This window comes from Falco punctatus (assembly GCF_963210335.1).
Source record: "Falco punctatus genome assembly, chromosome: 4".
Lineage (NCBI taxonomy): Eukaryota > Metazoa > Chordata > Aves > Falconiformes > Falconidae > Falco > Falco punctatus.
Genome location: NC_137583.1, coordinates 85,732,784 through 85,750,815, shown reverse-complemented (window position 1 = coordinate 85,750,815; position 18,032 = coordinate 85,732,784). Strand labels below are relative to the sequence as shown.

Sequence of the window (18,032 nt, the reverse complement as noted above, 5' to 3'; positions counted from 1 at the left end):
TCAGTGAAATATATTTTCCACTGTCAAAATAGATAACTTATTTCAGTAATAGAAAAATAACATTGTTTTTTCCAGCATGAAAATAATCCCAGCAGGGATACATATACTGTACCATGCATGCTAATACAATTCTACTTTAATACAAAGTAGGAACTTAATATCATTCCTGAGATGTTACTATTGCATTATCAAAAATGAATTTCACAAGAGCAAAATGACTGATGTTCCAAACAATATTATTAAAGTTTGCAGCAGATTTCTTACAGACTGCAATAATAATTTAAAGGTTAGCTTTAATTATTTGGGGTTTTTTTCCTTTCTTCTGTACAGTTACTTTTAATCATCTCCTCTTATAGAAGCATTTCTTTCTTGGTATTCTTATTTTTAACAGAACAGTGGTTATGGTGGTTCTCTTTTGTAGTTGGGGTTGTGTTGTGTTTGTTTTTTTCCAAATGCATATTGCATCATTTTATTGTTGAATGGCTGGTGTCATGGAGAGACTGGGAATGCCCTGCTGAATCCAGCTGTGTCAGGAGTAAATGTTTATTTAAGCACTGCTTGTTGTTTTCGTTAGTATGTGAGGAAATGCACCACTCGTGCCTGGGAAGAAAAGAGAGATAATTCACTTTACTGTCTGTCCCAGTCTTTACTCTGGGAAGCAGGTGGGTGCCGCCTCCTGCGAAAGCTTTCTCTTCGCTTTGTGGTGGTGGGAGGTGTAGGGTCAGCGGTGACTTCTCGCTGCGACCTTTGGCTGCTGGAAGGAGGTAGCATCTTTGCATAATTCCCGGCTCTCCGGTGGCCTGAGAGCACTTCAGATGAAGAGAGCGGTAACAGCGCTGTTTCTGCAGCTCCCTGAGCACAGACCACCCTCCCCAAGGCCTTTTTGCCTCCATTCTGCTCCTGCCTGAGCGCAATCGGGGCTTTGGGACACTGCTGGCAAGGGAACCACTTGGCTTGGCACGCTCGTCCTTGGTAGAGTAACAGGACAGCGCGTGACATTATTGCATGTCAAGTGGAATAACGTGGCCACTCCTCTTTTATCCTGGCTTATTTGAGGAGAACCTGTCCTCTTTGTTTTCTGAGTATGTTTGTATGAAATGCCAGGAAGTCCGTGCTCTTCTGGTTAAGTTTTCTACATTGCTCTCACAATGGCAGTGTTTTAAGTAAAGTAAAATAATTGCATGGTTCATAAAGCGGACCCTGAAACAGGAGGCAATGGGGCTGGGAGCAGTAGTGGAGAATGGAGACAGTAGGTGAAGAAGAGGAGATGAATATTTTTGGTACATGCGGGAGGAGAAGTGAGACCATGAGTTGGTGACATGATGTGTGCATCTGGAAGCTGTACTAGGTGAAATGGAAAAGAGGGAGCCATGAAGGATCAAGACAGTGAAGAGAGAAAGGGCAAAGGTATATAGCATTAGGGCTGGAACTGTCGTGGCACCATGTATTTGGACAACGATAAGTACGGTTTGAATCCTGATACTTGAGGAGCAGAGCTTTTCTTGGCACAGGTGGCTTCACCAACATCAGAGATCTCATGGGGGAGGACCAGCTGCATGCAGCCACCTCTCAAAATATGACTTAAAGCAAATACCATTGGATGTCCTTCCAGATAAGCCTTTTAAAACTGTAGCAGTACGGAGTGGGGTTGGCTACAGGAAGAATTAATCACATAAAGGGAAGTTTAACCTACTTCTGTTGTTCACAGCTATTGATTTTGGTTTGCTAAAAGAGCAACAACATCAAATGTTTCGGAGACAGGAAAGCTAGCTGTTAAACTAAATTTCTGAAACTCTTTTTCTCTGCCAGGAGACTATTGATAGGTTGAACTGTGACTTGATAATACTCAGTTTTACCTGTGCATAAGATAAATGAAAGCACCAGGGTCTCTAGTTCTCTTTTTTTTCCCCCTAACCTTAGTTTAGTTTAGAAAGATGGCAGTTTGATCATCTTTTCATCTTTCACAGAGAAATCATTGCATCTTTAAGCAAAAAAACCCTTCCAAATGACAAAATCCGTTAGAAGCTCTGGGGACTGTTGCAAGCAGGTGGTGAGGGCTCATGCAGGTTAAGCGCAGCAACAGCAGATCTTTTTCTGCATCGGCAAAACTATGCTTGATGCCTTTATGGTACTGATGTACTAGGCGGTGTCTTGTGAAACACGGATTCCGAGATGTCTTGCCAGCTCTGCATGACAGCAAGTGTCACATGTGAAATCAGGGCACTGCTATTCCCGTTCCTTGCTCGGGAGAACTGTCCCCCAGCGCTGGGTGTTTCCCACTGCAGCAAGGCAGATGCCTACCGTAATGGCAGTCATGTATGATTGAATCAAGAGTAAGAGAAATTTTTTTCTTTTCACCAAACCTCTTAAAAGGGAGCATCCTGCTTTAAACACATGTTGCTGAAGAGGGCTGGTTGCACTTGATCTCGAGCATCTTGGCTAATGTGTGACCAACACAGACATCTGGAAGTAAACTAGTAAAATAGTGAGGAAATAAGTATTTTAGGTGGAGGAAAGTCCTTCCTTACACACACTAATATGTGCTTGTTGTGGGGGTTCTTTTGGTTTGGTTTGGGTTTTTTGGGTGCTGTTTTTATTTTTAACTCTCTTTAATGTTCAGCATATAAGGCTTTGGTCTGGGAATTCCCCTATACAGACTGAGAGGAGCTAGAAGAAGACCTGGTCAAGAATGGATGAGCAAAAGGAGAGAGATCTGAGTATCTGGGGAAGACAGGAGTTCTCTTCTTTTAAAAGAGAGAGATAAAAGCCAGTGAAAAGACTGACTTTATAATTCTTGTGCTTCAAAACAGAGTAGGTAATAATACTGTAGGCTCCAAGGGCTTATGAAAGATGAAATCCAGATTAAACAAGTAAAAGGGTTTTTTTTTAACATTTTATGAGCTCTTCGCCAGCAATACTGATTTAAACCAGGCCAGGTGCAGGAGTACACTACTTTAAATGAAAATGCCGTGGATTAATCTGGAATCTGCAGCACATCTGGTCAATAGGGTGGCGTGGGATTGGTGCAGTGACTCCAATCACATCTGAACATCCTGTCTTCTAATATTTTCTGTTGCTGATAATGAAGTGTTTATTATGGACAGAGCTTGTAAATTAAATAGAACATTGATATGCTTTTTGGCCAACACTTGGCTGATTTAAATAAAGATATATTAGATACACTTAGGATAATTTTTTCTCCCACCCTCATAAGCCATGTTTCTGTAGAAAATTTAAAAGGGTGATAATTTCCAATTAGGTAGCAACATTGAAAAGGAACACTTGGTATAGTAAGATTCACAGCTACTGTATCATTCTTCGGGTTTTTTTTTTTTTTGTTGTTGTTGTTGAACCAATTTGAGAACAAAGAACAACAGACATAATGTGTAATGTATTACCGTTTGAGCAAGACTGTGTCTTGGGGTTTTGCTTGTTTGTTTCACTGGGAATGTGTTCTTAAAGCAGACTTTCCAAATGAGCTCAGGTGTGCTAAATCTAAGGGTTTATTTATTGAATACACAGGTTGCAGCTACAAGGAGAAAATGGCCCCAAAGAAGCAGCCAGCATTTTTTGTTCAATAAAATTTAAATGGTTTGGCTTATGATCAAGGGATGGCAAAATGCTTCTATTTTAGCTTTAATTTAAAAGGGGATATAATACAGTTAAGAGAGGAGGTGATTTAAAATAATAAAAGAAATCCTACCCAGTTTCCATGAATTCACTTCTGAACTTCGGAGTTTAATATATAAGTTGAGTCTCTCTTCTTCAAAATGAAAAATATGGACCAAAATGAGAGGAAATTTGCACTTTTGCAAATTCGTTTTGCACTTATAGGGCTCTTTTTCTTTGTAACACCTGAAATTCAAGGCCTGAAGCAGTAATTCTGTAGCATTTTGATAAAAATAATCTGCAAGACACTGATCATCTTAGTAACTGGAGATGAGATATGAACAAATCTGCTGCTAAAAATAGGTTTTGAGTAGTCCAGAAGCTTGCAGGTTTTCCTAAAACCCTGAGCAGTTAGTCCCAGATGTGTGGGCTGATGTCCCCACTGAGTGTCTCTTTTCCCATTCACTTTAAGCCCATCTCCCTTTAGGAGCCCTTGGGGAACTGCCTTCATGCTGGCTCGGAGCTAGAGGACAAGAGCTGTTTCTGCTTAACGTGAAGAGCTATGAATGCATTCCCTGAGGCAGGCTCCCTGAGGCCAGCAGATGACCAGCATCCCCTCAGTTCCCTTCCCATCACACCTGGCTGTGGAAGAACATCAAAACTAAGGTTTTAGCACCTGAACATTTTCCATGGGGGAGCAAACTGGCGAGAGAGATCTGATGTTTTACTCATTTTATGTGGGTTACTAATTGGGTGTCTCTCTAAATAATATCCCAACTTCATATTCCCCAAAACTTAGTATTAAATTAGGGACCTGCCTATATTAAAAATCTTCCGAAAGGCTGGATTTACCTCCAGTAAATTTGTATTTTTACAGTTTCAGTCGTGTGTTTTGCTGCTCTCCATTGGGTTTTCAGGTCCTCATTAGCTTTGCATAAAATACACAGTATTGAGTTGGCCCCTCATAGAGCATGCACACAAAACTTTTGGGTTTGCATCTACTTTTCCTCTTTTAGGGATGAATTCATTATTGATCATCTCTCAGGACTTGGTGAACTAATGGCATTGCACTCCTCAGCTGCACTGTCATCTGGAAAGCTGTGTCATAAGTACGTGTCCTCTGGAGACCCAGAATATAAAATTTTCACTGAAAATTTTCAGCAAAAGGCAGATGGTGGTGGATTTTTCTTCTCTCAGGGTGGAATAGAGGACACCTTGAACACTGATACAGCCTGGTGTTTTTCCCGTGGGCACGTTGTGGATGATACACAGGTTGTGTATTATTAGTAGAGCCTCTGATTTGGTTTGCAGCCATGCTCTGAGGAGAGTTGTCACAGAGAAGCTTATTCTCCTTGAGAACAGACACAGTTTTGTTCAGTAAACTTGAGATTGCCAAGTAAAAATTTTTTTACAAGGAGTATTTTTACTTGGAAATTTCATCTTACAGTTCTCTTGTAGCTTCATGAAAGAAAAGTTTTGAAATCAATGCACTTGCTTCTTCATCACTTTTATGAACTGGGAAACTACTGCTATGCCATCTTCATAATGAGACTGTTTGCAGTAAATGTCGATTTTTTAAAATTATTTTTTTGGGTTTTTTTTCAGGGAGGACAGTACCATTTTTGTATTTGCATTATGTAAGCGAATTCAGATGAGAAATCCCATTTTGTACGCAGAATTACAGTTTCTCCTTTGTTTTCTAGCTGATTCTGCCTGGCCAAATAAGCTTTCCTTATGTGTTGTGATGATTTAATGTATCATTTGATCAAGATAACTAAAAACTTTCCACAAAGAATTGTTGTTGGTGATTATATTTCTTTTGAAATTGTTAACCCACACCTTCTATACATTATTTTAAGAATGCAAATATCATATTTTGTCCTTCCTTCTGGGTTTTTCAACTCTTTTTTTCAAGTGTGAATAACAAAACATGTTTGACAAAATTATACCATAGATCTGATCTTTTATGTCTGTATGTAGCTTATACTAGCTGACATTCATTCTCGACCATTGGAAAATTATCAAAAAGGAAGTGCCCAGCAAGTGTATTATTTCAATTTTAGATGTGTTTTGTGAAGGAAGATTTTGGGAATCAAGATTAGTCTTGATGCACTTAGCTGAAGCTCTTCTTCGCATAAAAGGAGCAATACATTGCAAGATCAAAACTGCATTCAGGTTCGTCCTTGGAACTGTATTGAGGTGCCAGTACCAGGGTGATAACGATGCAAACCCGCTGCTTCTGTGAAACTCTTCCGTTTTAAACTGGTGCAAATGCCAGTGTGTAGTTACTTGTAGCTATTCCAACCAGGAAATAAAGCAGGTAAGATCTAGTTGACTTCATAGCTAATTTTATATACCCAGTTTCTTGAGGAAACTTCCACTGTAGCTTACCACAGCCCGAATCTGAGAGTTAAGAGAACAGAAAAGGTGTGGGGGTCAGTCTGATACAAAGGGGTGAAGCTATCATAAATGAAGTAATGATATTACTTGTTCTTATCATTTTAGGTAAGTAATTCCAAGATACTGGCTTAATTTTAGTGTTTTAAATTATTCACTTAATTTGGGGTAGTTTCAGAAGACGTGCCCATTTCTCATATTAAATCAGCTTATGGTGCCTTTAAAGAATACCCCATAAAACCTTTTTTTTTTTTTTCCCAGATGGAGTAATTCCTTTTTCTTTTTTATTTTCTTTTTTTTTTTCCCATTTCTCCTGATGCTGTTTTTAAATAATTTACTATTATTATTGTTTGCTTGAAAAATTTAGTGAATAGTTTCTCTGCTAAGAGCAGGGGAAATGATCTATACGCAAGAGTAGGTAGCATGAGCATAGGGTAGCTGTGTATTATCAAGACATTAAAAAATACAACATAAAGACCAGTTCCACATGCATGAGGAAATTGTATTTACCATCTTCATTTTTCCTTCTCTGGTTTCTTGTTTGTCCCTCTTTTTGCAACTTACTTCCAAACAACTTTTAGAGCTAGATTATTCTTTTGAATAGTTTAAATAATATTTCAGGAAGGTGTTGGTGAAAGTTTGATTGGTTCAGAAATTTATGCATTGTAATATTCTAGTTGTCTTTTAACAAAATTGGAGTTTCTGACTTTTATGAGTTCTGAAATTTCCTTGACGCACAAAAGTTTTTGTGAGACTGTGATATAAAATGGTTGTGAGGAAATCTATTGTGGGCTGCTAAGGAACAATGTGTGTTTTAGTAGCATGAGAATTAATATATTTTGTGCTATTTAAAATAAGTGTGTGATTAATTTTTTGATGAGTTGCAGGCTACTGCAAATCCAATTTAGGCAAACAAAATTTGAAATACAAATGTGTTAGCTGAAAATATTTAATCATAGACACGAATATGAACTTATCATGCTCATTGCTTTACACTTGCAAGTTGGCTTGAATTATTAATGCATATATTCAGTGGAAGCAGAGGAGTCAATAGCACCTGACTGGCTATGATGAGGAACATAATCCTGCTGGTCGCCAGTAGCAGGAGGAGATTATTTTTTCTTATTTGCTGTCTTGGCACAGCTGACCACCCTTTTCTGCATATTGCCTCGCTGCCTGCCCCACGTCTTGCTCACTGTGGGGTAGGGAGTGTCGGCTGCACGCAGGCTGCTGCTGCTTCTGGCATTGTATCAGCAATGCCAGATCAGAAAAAAGAGCTTTTTTTTCCTCTTTAAAGTCTTGATCCTTTGTGCAAATGTGTATGTTTTAGTGATAACAAAGGTGATTTTTTAAATTTTATTTTTGGCATGTGTCAGTTTTTCCCATGTGGGAATAAAGTCAACTCGCTACAAAAGTTTGCCTGATAACACTGCCTGGCAATTACAGGCAGTTGGGGTATTCCATCATTTTTGTAGCTGTTTATCTTCCTTGTGTCAGAAATCAATGTTGCGGCAATGGAAAATGTGAAATGAAGAAATAAAAAGTTGTGTTCAAAGTTTGAAGTCAGTGCACGTTACACTGAATTATTAAACAATACAATTTACAAACTTCAGAAACACAATTGATGTTGAAGCCTCTCCATTTCACTTGATAATCAGGCAATGGATGCAGAAAAAAAAGCCAACTGCACACTCTTTCGGTTACATTGCCTTCAATGATACTCTGATGTATGTGTTTGTGTTAGGTATAAGACACCAGGAGAGAGGTTACAGTTTTGTTAGTGGGGCACGTCGTGATTACTGAGCAATGAAAGAGGCTGGGATGTGAAAGGCAACCTGCTGGGCTGCGTTATGAAGGACGGTCAGCGTGGTGTCCATCGGGGTTTGACGGCTGAGACTCAGCGGATCCGCCATCAGCGATGGCAGGGTGATACAGGCAGCGTGCGGATGGCAGATTTCGGTCACCCCATCACACGCTCTCTGGGAAGAGCTGCAGTCCCGAGCGAGCTCCAGGGCACTGGCATGTTATAGTCTGCAAACCAGGGTCCAACCCGGTGCCAGCATGTGGCGTTGTGGGAAGGGCTTGTAAATCTCTGGGGAATTTCTGGTGTCAGAGGGCAGCCGCCAGTGAGCTGCAGATGTACGTGGAGAGCTTGGATTCCTCCTCTGTCTGGAAAAGACAGGATTTAAGGCACAAGTAGGATCTCCCACCAAGGTTTCAGCACCTTGTTTGAACCGTGAGCACTTGAGAAATTATTTGTTAAGGTCATTTAAAACAAATAGTTTTTCAGGAAAAAAGTCAGGATTAACATTGTGCACTTTAGTGTATTTTTTCCTTTTTTCCTTCTTCCCCCCCCCCCCCCCCCCCCCCAGTGTCTGCAGAGCCAGTGCTTTTTGACCGTTACCTAGTAATAATAGATGTGTGCTCAGGGCAAAAAGAAAAGCTGATTAAATGTTACATTATTGCTTTAGCTGTCATTTTTCAAACAGAGAGCAAAAGAAGTAGAAAGGAAAATAATAAACCTCTTCCTGATTCTTCCCCCAGTGGCATCAAGCCACGTAGCCTTGTCATGAAAAGGTCACTTAGATTTTAGTCAAAATGAAGGCCGCGAGTACTGTGTTTTATGTTTGGGCTCCTTCCTCCTGGTTTGCACTGTGACACAGCTCCCGCTCGTGCAGCCTCTCGCAGCGACGGGCGCAAGGCAGCGCAGTGAGTGCCGGCACTCTTGCGTTTGACAGAATGGGAGAAGAATGACAGGAAAGAGAAGAGAAAATCATATCCTAAGTGAGGGCTGTAGGAATATTAAATCTAACACCTGACAAGAGATTACTCCAAACCCAGCAGCCTTGAATATGAATCACTGTAATGAACTCTGCATGGAAGTGTACCTGAAGACAGTCCAGAAACTCAGTCTAGTGAAAATACAGTTGCTTTCCTGTCTCTGTCTCTGGCGGTGCATTACTTATATTCCATTCACTGATACTCTTGAGGTTTTTTATTTGCAGCTCTGTTTTTTGTTACTTAAGAATTTCTATTTTAAAAAGTTGATCTATATTTTTATTCCTTTTTTTCCCCCAAAGCAAGCATTAATATTTTCATTTTCTTTGAAATTTTGTTTTCAAGTAAGATTGCATTATTTCGCTTTGATTTAACATCTGGCTAAAATTCAGGAGAGGTTTTTGTCCATGGGAGATACTGTTTAATTTTCCTGGTGTTTCATTTCTGGGTGAACTTTTTAGAAAGATGTGTTATCTCTGTGGCTTTTGCTCAATATTGACTCAATGTGCTGAGAAAAGAATAGCATTTCCTAATTCATCAGCCCATTGGTTCCTTCCTTGTATTCTCATATTTAATTGCTTTATGAATCCTGCCTGTGCTTAGCTGAGATCTCTCTGACATTTACAGCTCAGAGTGGAGTGATTAAAGAAGTGCAGCAGTTTTGTAGGAACCATACAATTACCTTACTAGCTGTATGGGAGTTTTCATCTGGGACCCATAATCCGGTCCATATGGAAGCTGGTTGCCAGCTCCAGTGTTGGTGATCCATTTGCTTGAGGACTACTGAGCTTCTATGTTCTTTGTGTGAAAAAGGTGGCATAGAAGTCATGTATGAGACATTTGTAGCTGATGGTCCTTTCTTGGGTACACAGACAATTTAAGAATAGGAACCATTGTTTTCTTTGCAGTGTTTCGAAAACTAAAATTTGTTCCTGGGCTGGAATTATGCATGAAAAATTGTGAATTGCCAATGGCAGAAAAAAAAGAGGAATTTGGGGTGAAATTCATAAGAACAAGCTCAATCCTGGAAAGTGCTAGGTACTACTGCGGAAGGCTGACTGCTCTTGCTGCTGCTGATTATGGCAGCATGGATGTGCACCTACAGCAGCAGCTTGGAAAGCACCTGTATATCTCTTCAATTTCATTTGGAACCACAGAATATCCTGAGAGCAGGTGACATTCTTAATTTTGCTTATTTAAAGCCCTGTGCATTGCTGCAAATCTAAAATACCAGTGACGGGAACTAAGCCTTCTTAGTTTTGGACAAATTAAGGATAGACCTATTTTCAATACTTAAAAAACCTCTTAGCGAGACTGGTGTCCACCTGCAAAGCAAAAAAATATTAGGGACTGAGAGGTGATTTGCAAAACCGAGCTGCAGATGACCAGAAGAGATGTCTGCAGTGCACTGTACGTGGCATATAACAGCAGTTGCACACAGTCCTGATAACACAAGTGGGAACACGTGGGTGGGAGGGAATGGTCTGAGATGCAGATAGATCCCCTAGCTAGCAATCTGCAGCGATAAAAAGCCATGGGCTTGTTAAATATGTTTATGCCGTTTCTGCAGGACAACGGAGGAAAAGAGAAAGCACATAAATACAGATTATGCATTTTGTTGCTGGTAACTGATATTTTTTATTAATGCCAAGACAAAAATGTGTTAGGCAAGTGTATCAAGCACGCCAAGCAATTCTTTGCATATCTACCATATATTATCACATATACATTACTACCAGTGCTCCAAGACATTAATTAAGCGTGGTTCTCTTATGTGTAGATTATTCTGGCAGGTTAATTATGGTTACCAAGTTACTGAATCAATAAATGAATGACAGAAACAGATTGCATACCTAGAAGAAGTTGTGTAAAATTAGAAAAGGAACAGAGGGGATATACTAAGGCAGTTTAAGGGGAGATGTCATAAATTTGAATTTAGGCAAAAGCATGGATTAATGTCAAGATCTGTTTGAAAAAAAAGAAAAAAATATTTTAAATGCTAGTTGCAGGGAATAATAGAATAGAAATAACAACAGGAATAATAGTGTCATGCTTTTCTCCCCAGGTACTGGTACTTTGTATAAATGTATTCCCTTTTTCTGCCCTCATCTTATTTAGTCTGCAAGTGTTACATCTGTTCTGTAGAGTCTTTTCCCTCGCCTGGATTTGCAGTGCTACTGAAGGTATGATAAAATTCTTGCTTCCGGACTAGTTAGTTCAGAGCCAAGACCTTCCTTTTTGTGTCTGGTATGCTGGTCGTATCTTGTCTCACAGTGACAGGAACTTATTTATATTTACCAAAACAGTAAATGTAAATATAATGTGAATTGTTTGCATTATTTTTGTTGTGTTAGAATAATTTTTGAAAAAACCTATTCACTAATAAATTGGCCTCTCAACTTTGGTCACTAAAGGGAAATAGTTCACTGGTGCGTGGTGGAAGAGACGCCATTTCAACTGAAGGACATTCCTCGGAAAGGCCTTGGTTTCTTCATTCATATTGCCTGTGAGAAACCCTTTCAGAGACAGCATGGGCTGGTAATATACCTCTGATGTAACCCTTCCTCAGCGTAGGTGGAGCTGAAGGGTATTTCCTCTTGCCGTAATTTCAGACACTACTGGACTGAATGTATGCTGCTTGCAGCAACTTGGTAGCAGTTACTGGCCGTGGCACTGAGTTCCCCATTCTGTACGCTTCCCCTAAGCAGCACAATGAGACAGTTGATTTTTCAGTTATGTCCCCATTCCCTAGTTCACTGAATGACACTGGAGTTACATCAGAAAGGAATCCGACAGATAGAAGAGGTGGCAATTTGACGAATGGAGATGTTTCTGAAGAGCGGAGCTTAACCCAGAACGTTCAGGTTGGAAAGGCTGTAATTTGCAGTAATGCCAAGGAGCGCAGATTCGAACACTGAGCAAGTGCCGCGGTGCCATTGCACCCCAGTGCTCTTGAGAGTCATGTCTTGAATAGCAAAACCTCGAAATGGCACCTTGGGGCTCTCCAGCTGAGCTGGGTAGCCAAGGGTAGGGGTCTGCTCTGCTACCAGTTGCGCTGGTTGAAAAAGCTACTGCTCCCAACTGCGTATCGCAGCATCTTTGCTGGAGGCATTGGTCCTCCTGGCCCATCAGAGCTCAGTGAGCTACTTGGACGACCATTTCTTAGTCTGGCTCCGTTCACAGCAGCAGGATATACTAAAAGCCTCTAGATAACATCTTTACTGACTTGGTTCTTCCTGACATACCTAAGCTAGAGAGTACTTCCATACTCAGCACACTTGGCAAATCTAAGGGGTCTACAATTAAAGGATAGTAACCTTTGGGTCAGAAAAGAAGGTGTGTGCAAGACCTTCTGTGCTTTGGCTGACCACTGAAGTTATTTTTCTCTCTGCAAGCCCCACCATCCATTTTGGTCGCCCTGGAAGATAACGTGTCTTTGACCCATGTGTGACCATTAGCACTTCATCCCTCAGTGTCACTTTTCACCTTTTCATTTGTTTTGTTTGGTTTTTTTATCTGTTTAAATTGTAAACTTCTTGGAGTAAGATCTCTGTTTTCACAATGCCAAGCAAAACAAAGCCCCAGTCTTGTTCAGGTCCTTCAGTTTCTGCTGAAATAATTAAAGAGGTTTTGTGTGAACTGTTGCAAAGTGCCTAGAGACTTCTAGATTTGCCTACATGGTTGCCGTGGTGCACCTTGGCCAAATTGTTGTTTGTAAAGCAATTTTGTCTCTAATATAAAAGGCACTGTATAAAATCAGTTCCTATTATGTTTTCATAGAGAATTTTCCATCTAAATTGTAAGCTTAGAATTGCTGACTATCTCCTTAAACACTTCCAGATAATAATGGTACATGTTCTTCCAGCTAATATATATCAGTAGTTTTTATCAAGCAAGACTTGGTTCATAGCTGTAGAAATAATATGATTTACTGGCCTCCAGCCAATCAGTTAATTATCTGCTAGTTACTTAAAGCACCTGGGGCTTTGGTTCATTCCAGTGTAAGTTATTAACTTGCTGGTAAAGGATCAGTACCTCATAAATAGTTTCTCTAAATAACTTTGCAATGCTGCTGAAGTCTAATTTGGTTTTTTTGTATTACTATTTTTAAGAATAAATATGTGGAGGACAGCTTTAAATTGAAGTTGTGTGAGGCAACTATTTTGACTTGACATCTCACATAGTAGCCCCAGATATGTATGAACAGCATACAAGTGCTGTAGACCTGTTACTTTGCCATCTTCAGGTCTTTGGGAGAATCGTGGTAGTTTTACATGTACAGGACTGACTGAAGACTGGTTTGGTTTGTAATAGTTTATTTTGGGGTTTTTTTGTCATGTTTTGAAATAATAAGATCAGGTGAAGAGATCTAAGGCCAAACTTCACTTGTGGTAAGTTGATTGAGTTAATTGACAATAGTTAAGGGTTTGGCTGTCTTAAAGTAATTGAGACAGATAATAGATTGTCTTTTTCTGTATCTAATACCTTCTTTCCCCGCCCCGCCCCCCCCCCCCCCCCCAGAAGTCATAAGGCACTTAGGTGTTTGAAATGTGCAGGAATAGATGTAAAAATCACTTTTCTCAGAAGGAAAAAGCTGGGGCTGCCTTTGGCCCAGGAAGCATCCTTTAGGTAGGTTTTGTACCTGAAGGTAGAAAAGAATTTTTCTGTAACCTTCTTACAATTTTCGTTATAAAGAGCATCTCAAGGGATTAATAGATTTTGTAGCTTAAGGGGAGAGAAGAGATTCTGTAATCACTTAGGTCCTGGGCCTTGCTGAGATGCCTTCTATCTCCTAAGTAAACAGATGGACAGGATAGTGGATTTAAGCAGAGGAATTACACAGTGTTCCTGCAATGGGCCATTACTAACTTCTGTGTGAGCTGAACGCCCTGAGAGAACTTAACAAATACACCGAGGTGAAAGGAATTAAATCAATCCAGTTTCAGCTGTAGCCTCAGGTGCAAGGAGATATTAAAAGCTTCCAGTCAAACACAGTGGGCAAAATAGGTGGTTGTTCTTCATTGAGGGGGCGGTGAGGTACTAGCATAGGCTGCCCAGAGCAGCTGTGGATGCCCCATCCCTGGCAGTGCCCAAGGTCTGGTTGGATGGGGTTGGGAGCAGCCTGGGCTGGTGGCTGGTGTCCCCCCCATGACAGGGGGTAGGAACTAGCTCGTCTTTACAATTCCTTCCAACGTGAACTGTTCTGTGATTCTGTATCCATCAGGATGGATGAGGAACCTGGCAAGAGCCTTGAGCAGCGAATCACTGTGGGAAGCTTCCCATAGCTGCCATAAATTAGAAATGATCTCACCTAGTAAGATTGGTGCAGATCAGATTTGCTTGACCTTGGCTATTTAATACGGGTTTGGGTGGTGGCTGGAAGGAGTCGTCAAAGTTGAATAAGGAGAGAGGGAAGAGCACGGCCTGCACAAGAAGGCTGAGAAAGGTAGGGCTTACCATATGGGTCCTGTGATACTGTGGGCAAGAGAAACTGGGGGTCACGGGGGCAGGAGCAGGGCTAGAAGAGGTACTGAGTGCAGTGCTAGTTCTGCCCTTCATGTTCTTGCAACCTGCAAGAAAAAAGCTGCTGTAGCCAAATCTACCCTGTGATGAGCTGGTAGCTTTTGTGCTGCCCTGCTTGCTTCCTTTTTTCTCAAAAAGCCTCATCTGAGGTCGCGTGGTACTGCATGCTGGATATACATCTACAGAACATTCCCTGTGGTGGGAGTTCGGTAGCCAAATAAGAAAGAATAGCTTAAAGATGAGAGCAGGTATGGAGATGAGCTTTGTTGTCCCAGTCTGTATGGGCTGGCTAAGTTGATGGCAAAGCTAGCTGGAGAGGTGGCTTGCCTGGCTAATGAGTGCCAAAAAGGGAAAAAACGTAGGTTGGTATCACTGCTGACAGGTGGTTCAGACTAAGAAATAAACACCAAAGCAAAGCAGCTGTAGCTGAAAATTGGATTCTCAGCAGCAGGAAGTGCCTGATCTGATTGTTTATACCTTTTTTTTGCAAAGCAGTCTGTGCCTTTTCTTTGTCATGCCATCCCCTGCCCTCCCTCCCTGATCCTCTGACTTTCAGCCCTGTCCGTCCTGCTTTGCCTGCAGACCTGGAAGGGATGCGCTGCTCCAGTGTAGAAGCAACAGCTTCTTTTGTCTCGTGTGCTGCAGTTATCTGACTTGTGCATCTCTGAGCAAAACTGATAGGGACTACTAAGACAAGACGGTCATTTTCAATCTTTAATAGCTTATCATAGCTTAAAAATCTCATTAAAGAACTGTGTGTTAGTTAAATGATGATTAATATGGATGCTTATGAATAAAATATACCAATTTATGTCTGATTTTGTAATAATAGCATTAGACTTCTCTCTTTTCTCTGACTTTAGTCTGTATAAACAAAGGCATCACAAGAGAACAGCGTGTCTGTGCTTGTTTAAATCAATTGGAATTAGTGCCACATGCCCTTTGCAGTCCCCCAGTTATGTGGAAGCACTGGAAATGATTGTGGTTCTTCCCTTTTGTACCAGAATAGTTCAAGATTTAAAGCCAAGACCTAACCCCATTCAAACAGTCTGTGGGACAGCATAGGAATTGTAGTAGTATCATTTTTGTGTCGGGGGGGGGGGAGGGAAAAAACATATTGTCACACCTAACTATATTTTTTTCTCCTAGTTTTTGTGCCGGTCATTATAGAGCTGCCACCGTGAACTTTTTGCCTGGGTGAGAAGATGGTTAGGTTTAAGGCGCAAGTTCTCACTTGTTCAGACAAGTAGATGCCCGTGCATGGAGGATGGGCCCTTTTCAGGGCTTGAATTCTTGCCCCCCATGTATAGTTTAAGATGACTGGTCAGAAGGGTAGGATAGACAGAAATAAGCTATTTGGAAAGGACAGTAGCACGATCAGGTGAAGATTGGCACTGGTTTGATAAAACCAATTCAAACGTCTGTTTAGAGAATCAAGGGAAATAGTCAAGTATAGGAAGCTAAAAGCCATATAACATCTCAAGTTTATGCCCTATGCTGCAAGGAACAACAGGATTTACACAGAAATGTCATTAATGGAGTAACTGGTTGTGGGTTTTGTTTATAATGCCAATAAATTGATGTTATGTTTCTTTACTTGCAGCTGCACTGAGAGCTTGTGCTGATGGAGGTGCCAATCGGCTCTATCACATCACGGAAGGAAGCCAGGACAGGTATGTGAACAATAAACTTCAAGTCATTGAAGTCATCTCTTCTCAATGAAAGTAAAACATGGAGGAACAAGATCTGTTTGTTCAGTTACTGAGGTAGCTGCCTGCTCTGTGTATAGTACTCTCACAAACTGTGGCAGGTAGCATATTAACTTTCCCTACATTACTTTTAATTTTCCTATCCAACTACAATGTTTAAAAACACATAGGTAGCCTGAAATACATTTTTTTCTTAAGCCAACTGGCCTTTTTTCCTCTTGAAAGCTCTGCTCTCAGTCTGTCTTATTTTATGTATCCGTGCCTTTGATGCAGCCTCTGAAAAAACTTGCTGTTACCCTTGCAAGGGTTGACTGGAGGAACATCTGATGCCTCTCACCAGGAGCTGAAATAAAGTATGTCCTCTTCATTCTTCCTGTGAGGCCTTAGAGGAAATCTGTTTTCTTTCTGAAGTGAGATGGGTAATAAAATAAAAAGTCTATTTTTCTTTTTTAAATTATTTCTATATTAGCATCAGGGTGTCACAGGTGACCAAGGGCAAGTACAAAAGTGTCTATAAATGTATATGCGAGGTGAGGAAATATGACTAAAAGGAGAATATGTTCTTGTTTTCTGTAATGGCACATGAAGTCGTAAAATACCCCAGTTTTCTGCCCCAGAACTGTTGAGCTGGGGTTGTGATGCAAAATACTGCATTCAAGTGCTTTCTCATTTTTGCAGCGGAACCATGGAATGCTGTGTAATCTGTTACTAATGATCCTTTCTGCTTGTCTTTAGTATTTTCAGTTGTTTTGATCAAGAATTCATAAAGAGATAGTTTAATAAAAGCAAATAAATTAATAAAGCTGACTCTGAGGGGAAAGGAATGAGACAGGTATTTGGCAGAACTTAGAAACTTATGAATAGTTTTGTTTGTACATCGAAATCTGATACATATTTTGTATTTTCTCTCATGGCAAAGTGTATGACGGAGACCAGGGGAAGCTTGGTTTCCTCCTGCCCTTCAGAATAAAGACCAAAGTTGGAGAGGAAGACTGTAGTCTTAAAGTGCAAGTTGACTTAAAATTTCTTCCTTTGTCACCTGTGAGAAGGTTGATGGCTGAGATCTACAACTGCTTAAAACCCAGACTAGAGTCCGTCAGGCACTACTAACTGTTTTAGGAGTATCCCTTCTGTACTCTTCTATTTCTCTTCTCCTAGTAGTTGCTCACAGAGCCATTCACAACTTAATCTTGAATTCAAACAGAAATCTGTTTGATTTGCAGCAAGCAGTTCTCTTTGATAACAGTGATGCTTCCTGGAGAACAACATTTTACATCTTTCATTTTACCTTCTCCTGTAACCCATTCATCTCTTCTGCACACCTTTATGTTCTTATTAAATAAATATAATTCAGGGGAAACTGGATGATTATACATTGACTGAATAGTTCTTTCAGTCTTACATACTTGGCCCTTGGAGTACTCTTTTTCTCTATCTTTCTTCTTCTTATCTTAATTGCTTTGGGTAGGTATATTTTACCTTCAAAGTGATTCGTTTGACAAAAAAAAAAAAAAAAAGACGACCTGCATAATTTTGATTTTTGTCTTTAAAGAAATCATTCTGCTGGGAAGAATATTCATTTACTTCTCTGAAGTATTTTCCCTTAAATTCCCTGTCCAGTGTTATTAAAGAGCTGTCTGCTCAGACTCTACTGATATGCTAATCATTTTTTAATGCTGTCTTAACCTTCGGTTTTAAACTCTATTTTATTCAAAGCCCTGATATCTAGTTGTGTTGTATCAAAATGTAAAAACTATAGTCCTTTATTTATATCTCTTGGATGTTACAGTCTTTCTAGAATTAAAGAACTTGATTGATATTTTGGGCTTGATTCTCAGTGACACCAAAGTGTGTGAGTAGTCTTACAGAATGGGAATAAATACCATTCTGGGGAAAGGACAGCTTGGAACAGGGGACTGTTACAGAGGTGTCTTCCTTTGGAGATAAGTGAAGTAGTTGTTGCTATTTTGAAGGGTCTATTTCCAAATCCTAGAAAAACATAGGGCTGGAAATGGC

The 18,032-nt window shown here is 40.3% G+C and overlaps 1 protein-coding gene across 4 annotated transcripts in view; it reads left to right on the top strand.

Moving 5' to 3' along the window:
- TPK1 (thiamin pyrophosphokinase 1) overlaps positions 1 to 18,032 on the top strand; it is a 314,750-nt gene that overhangs the window by 104,776 nt on the left and 191,942 nt on the right. For 3 of the 4 annotated variants that reach the window (XM_080386111.1, XM_080386108.1, XM_080386110.1), the window contains one exon: positions 15,911 to 15,980. In XM_080386111.1, the coding sequence (XP_080242237.1) occupies positions 15,911 to 15,980 (70 nt within the window). Of the gene's footprint in view, positions 1 to 10,849; positions 10,968 to 15,910; positions 15,981 to 18,032 lie in introns of all 4 variants that reach the window. The other variant, XM_080386109.1, reaches the window with a different exon arrangement.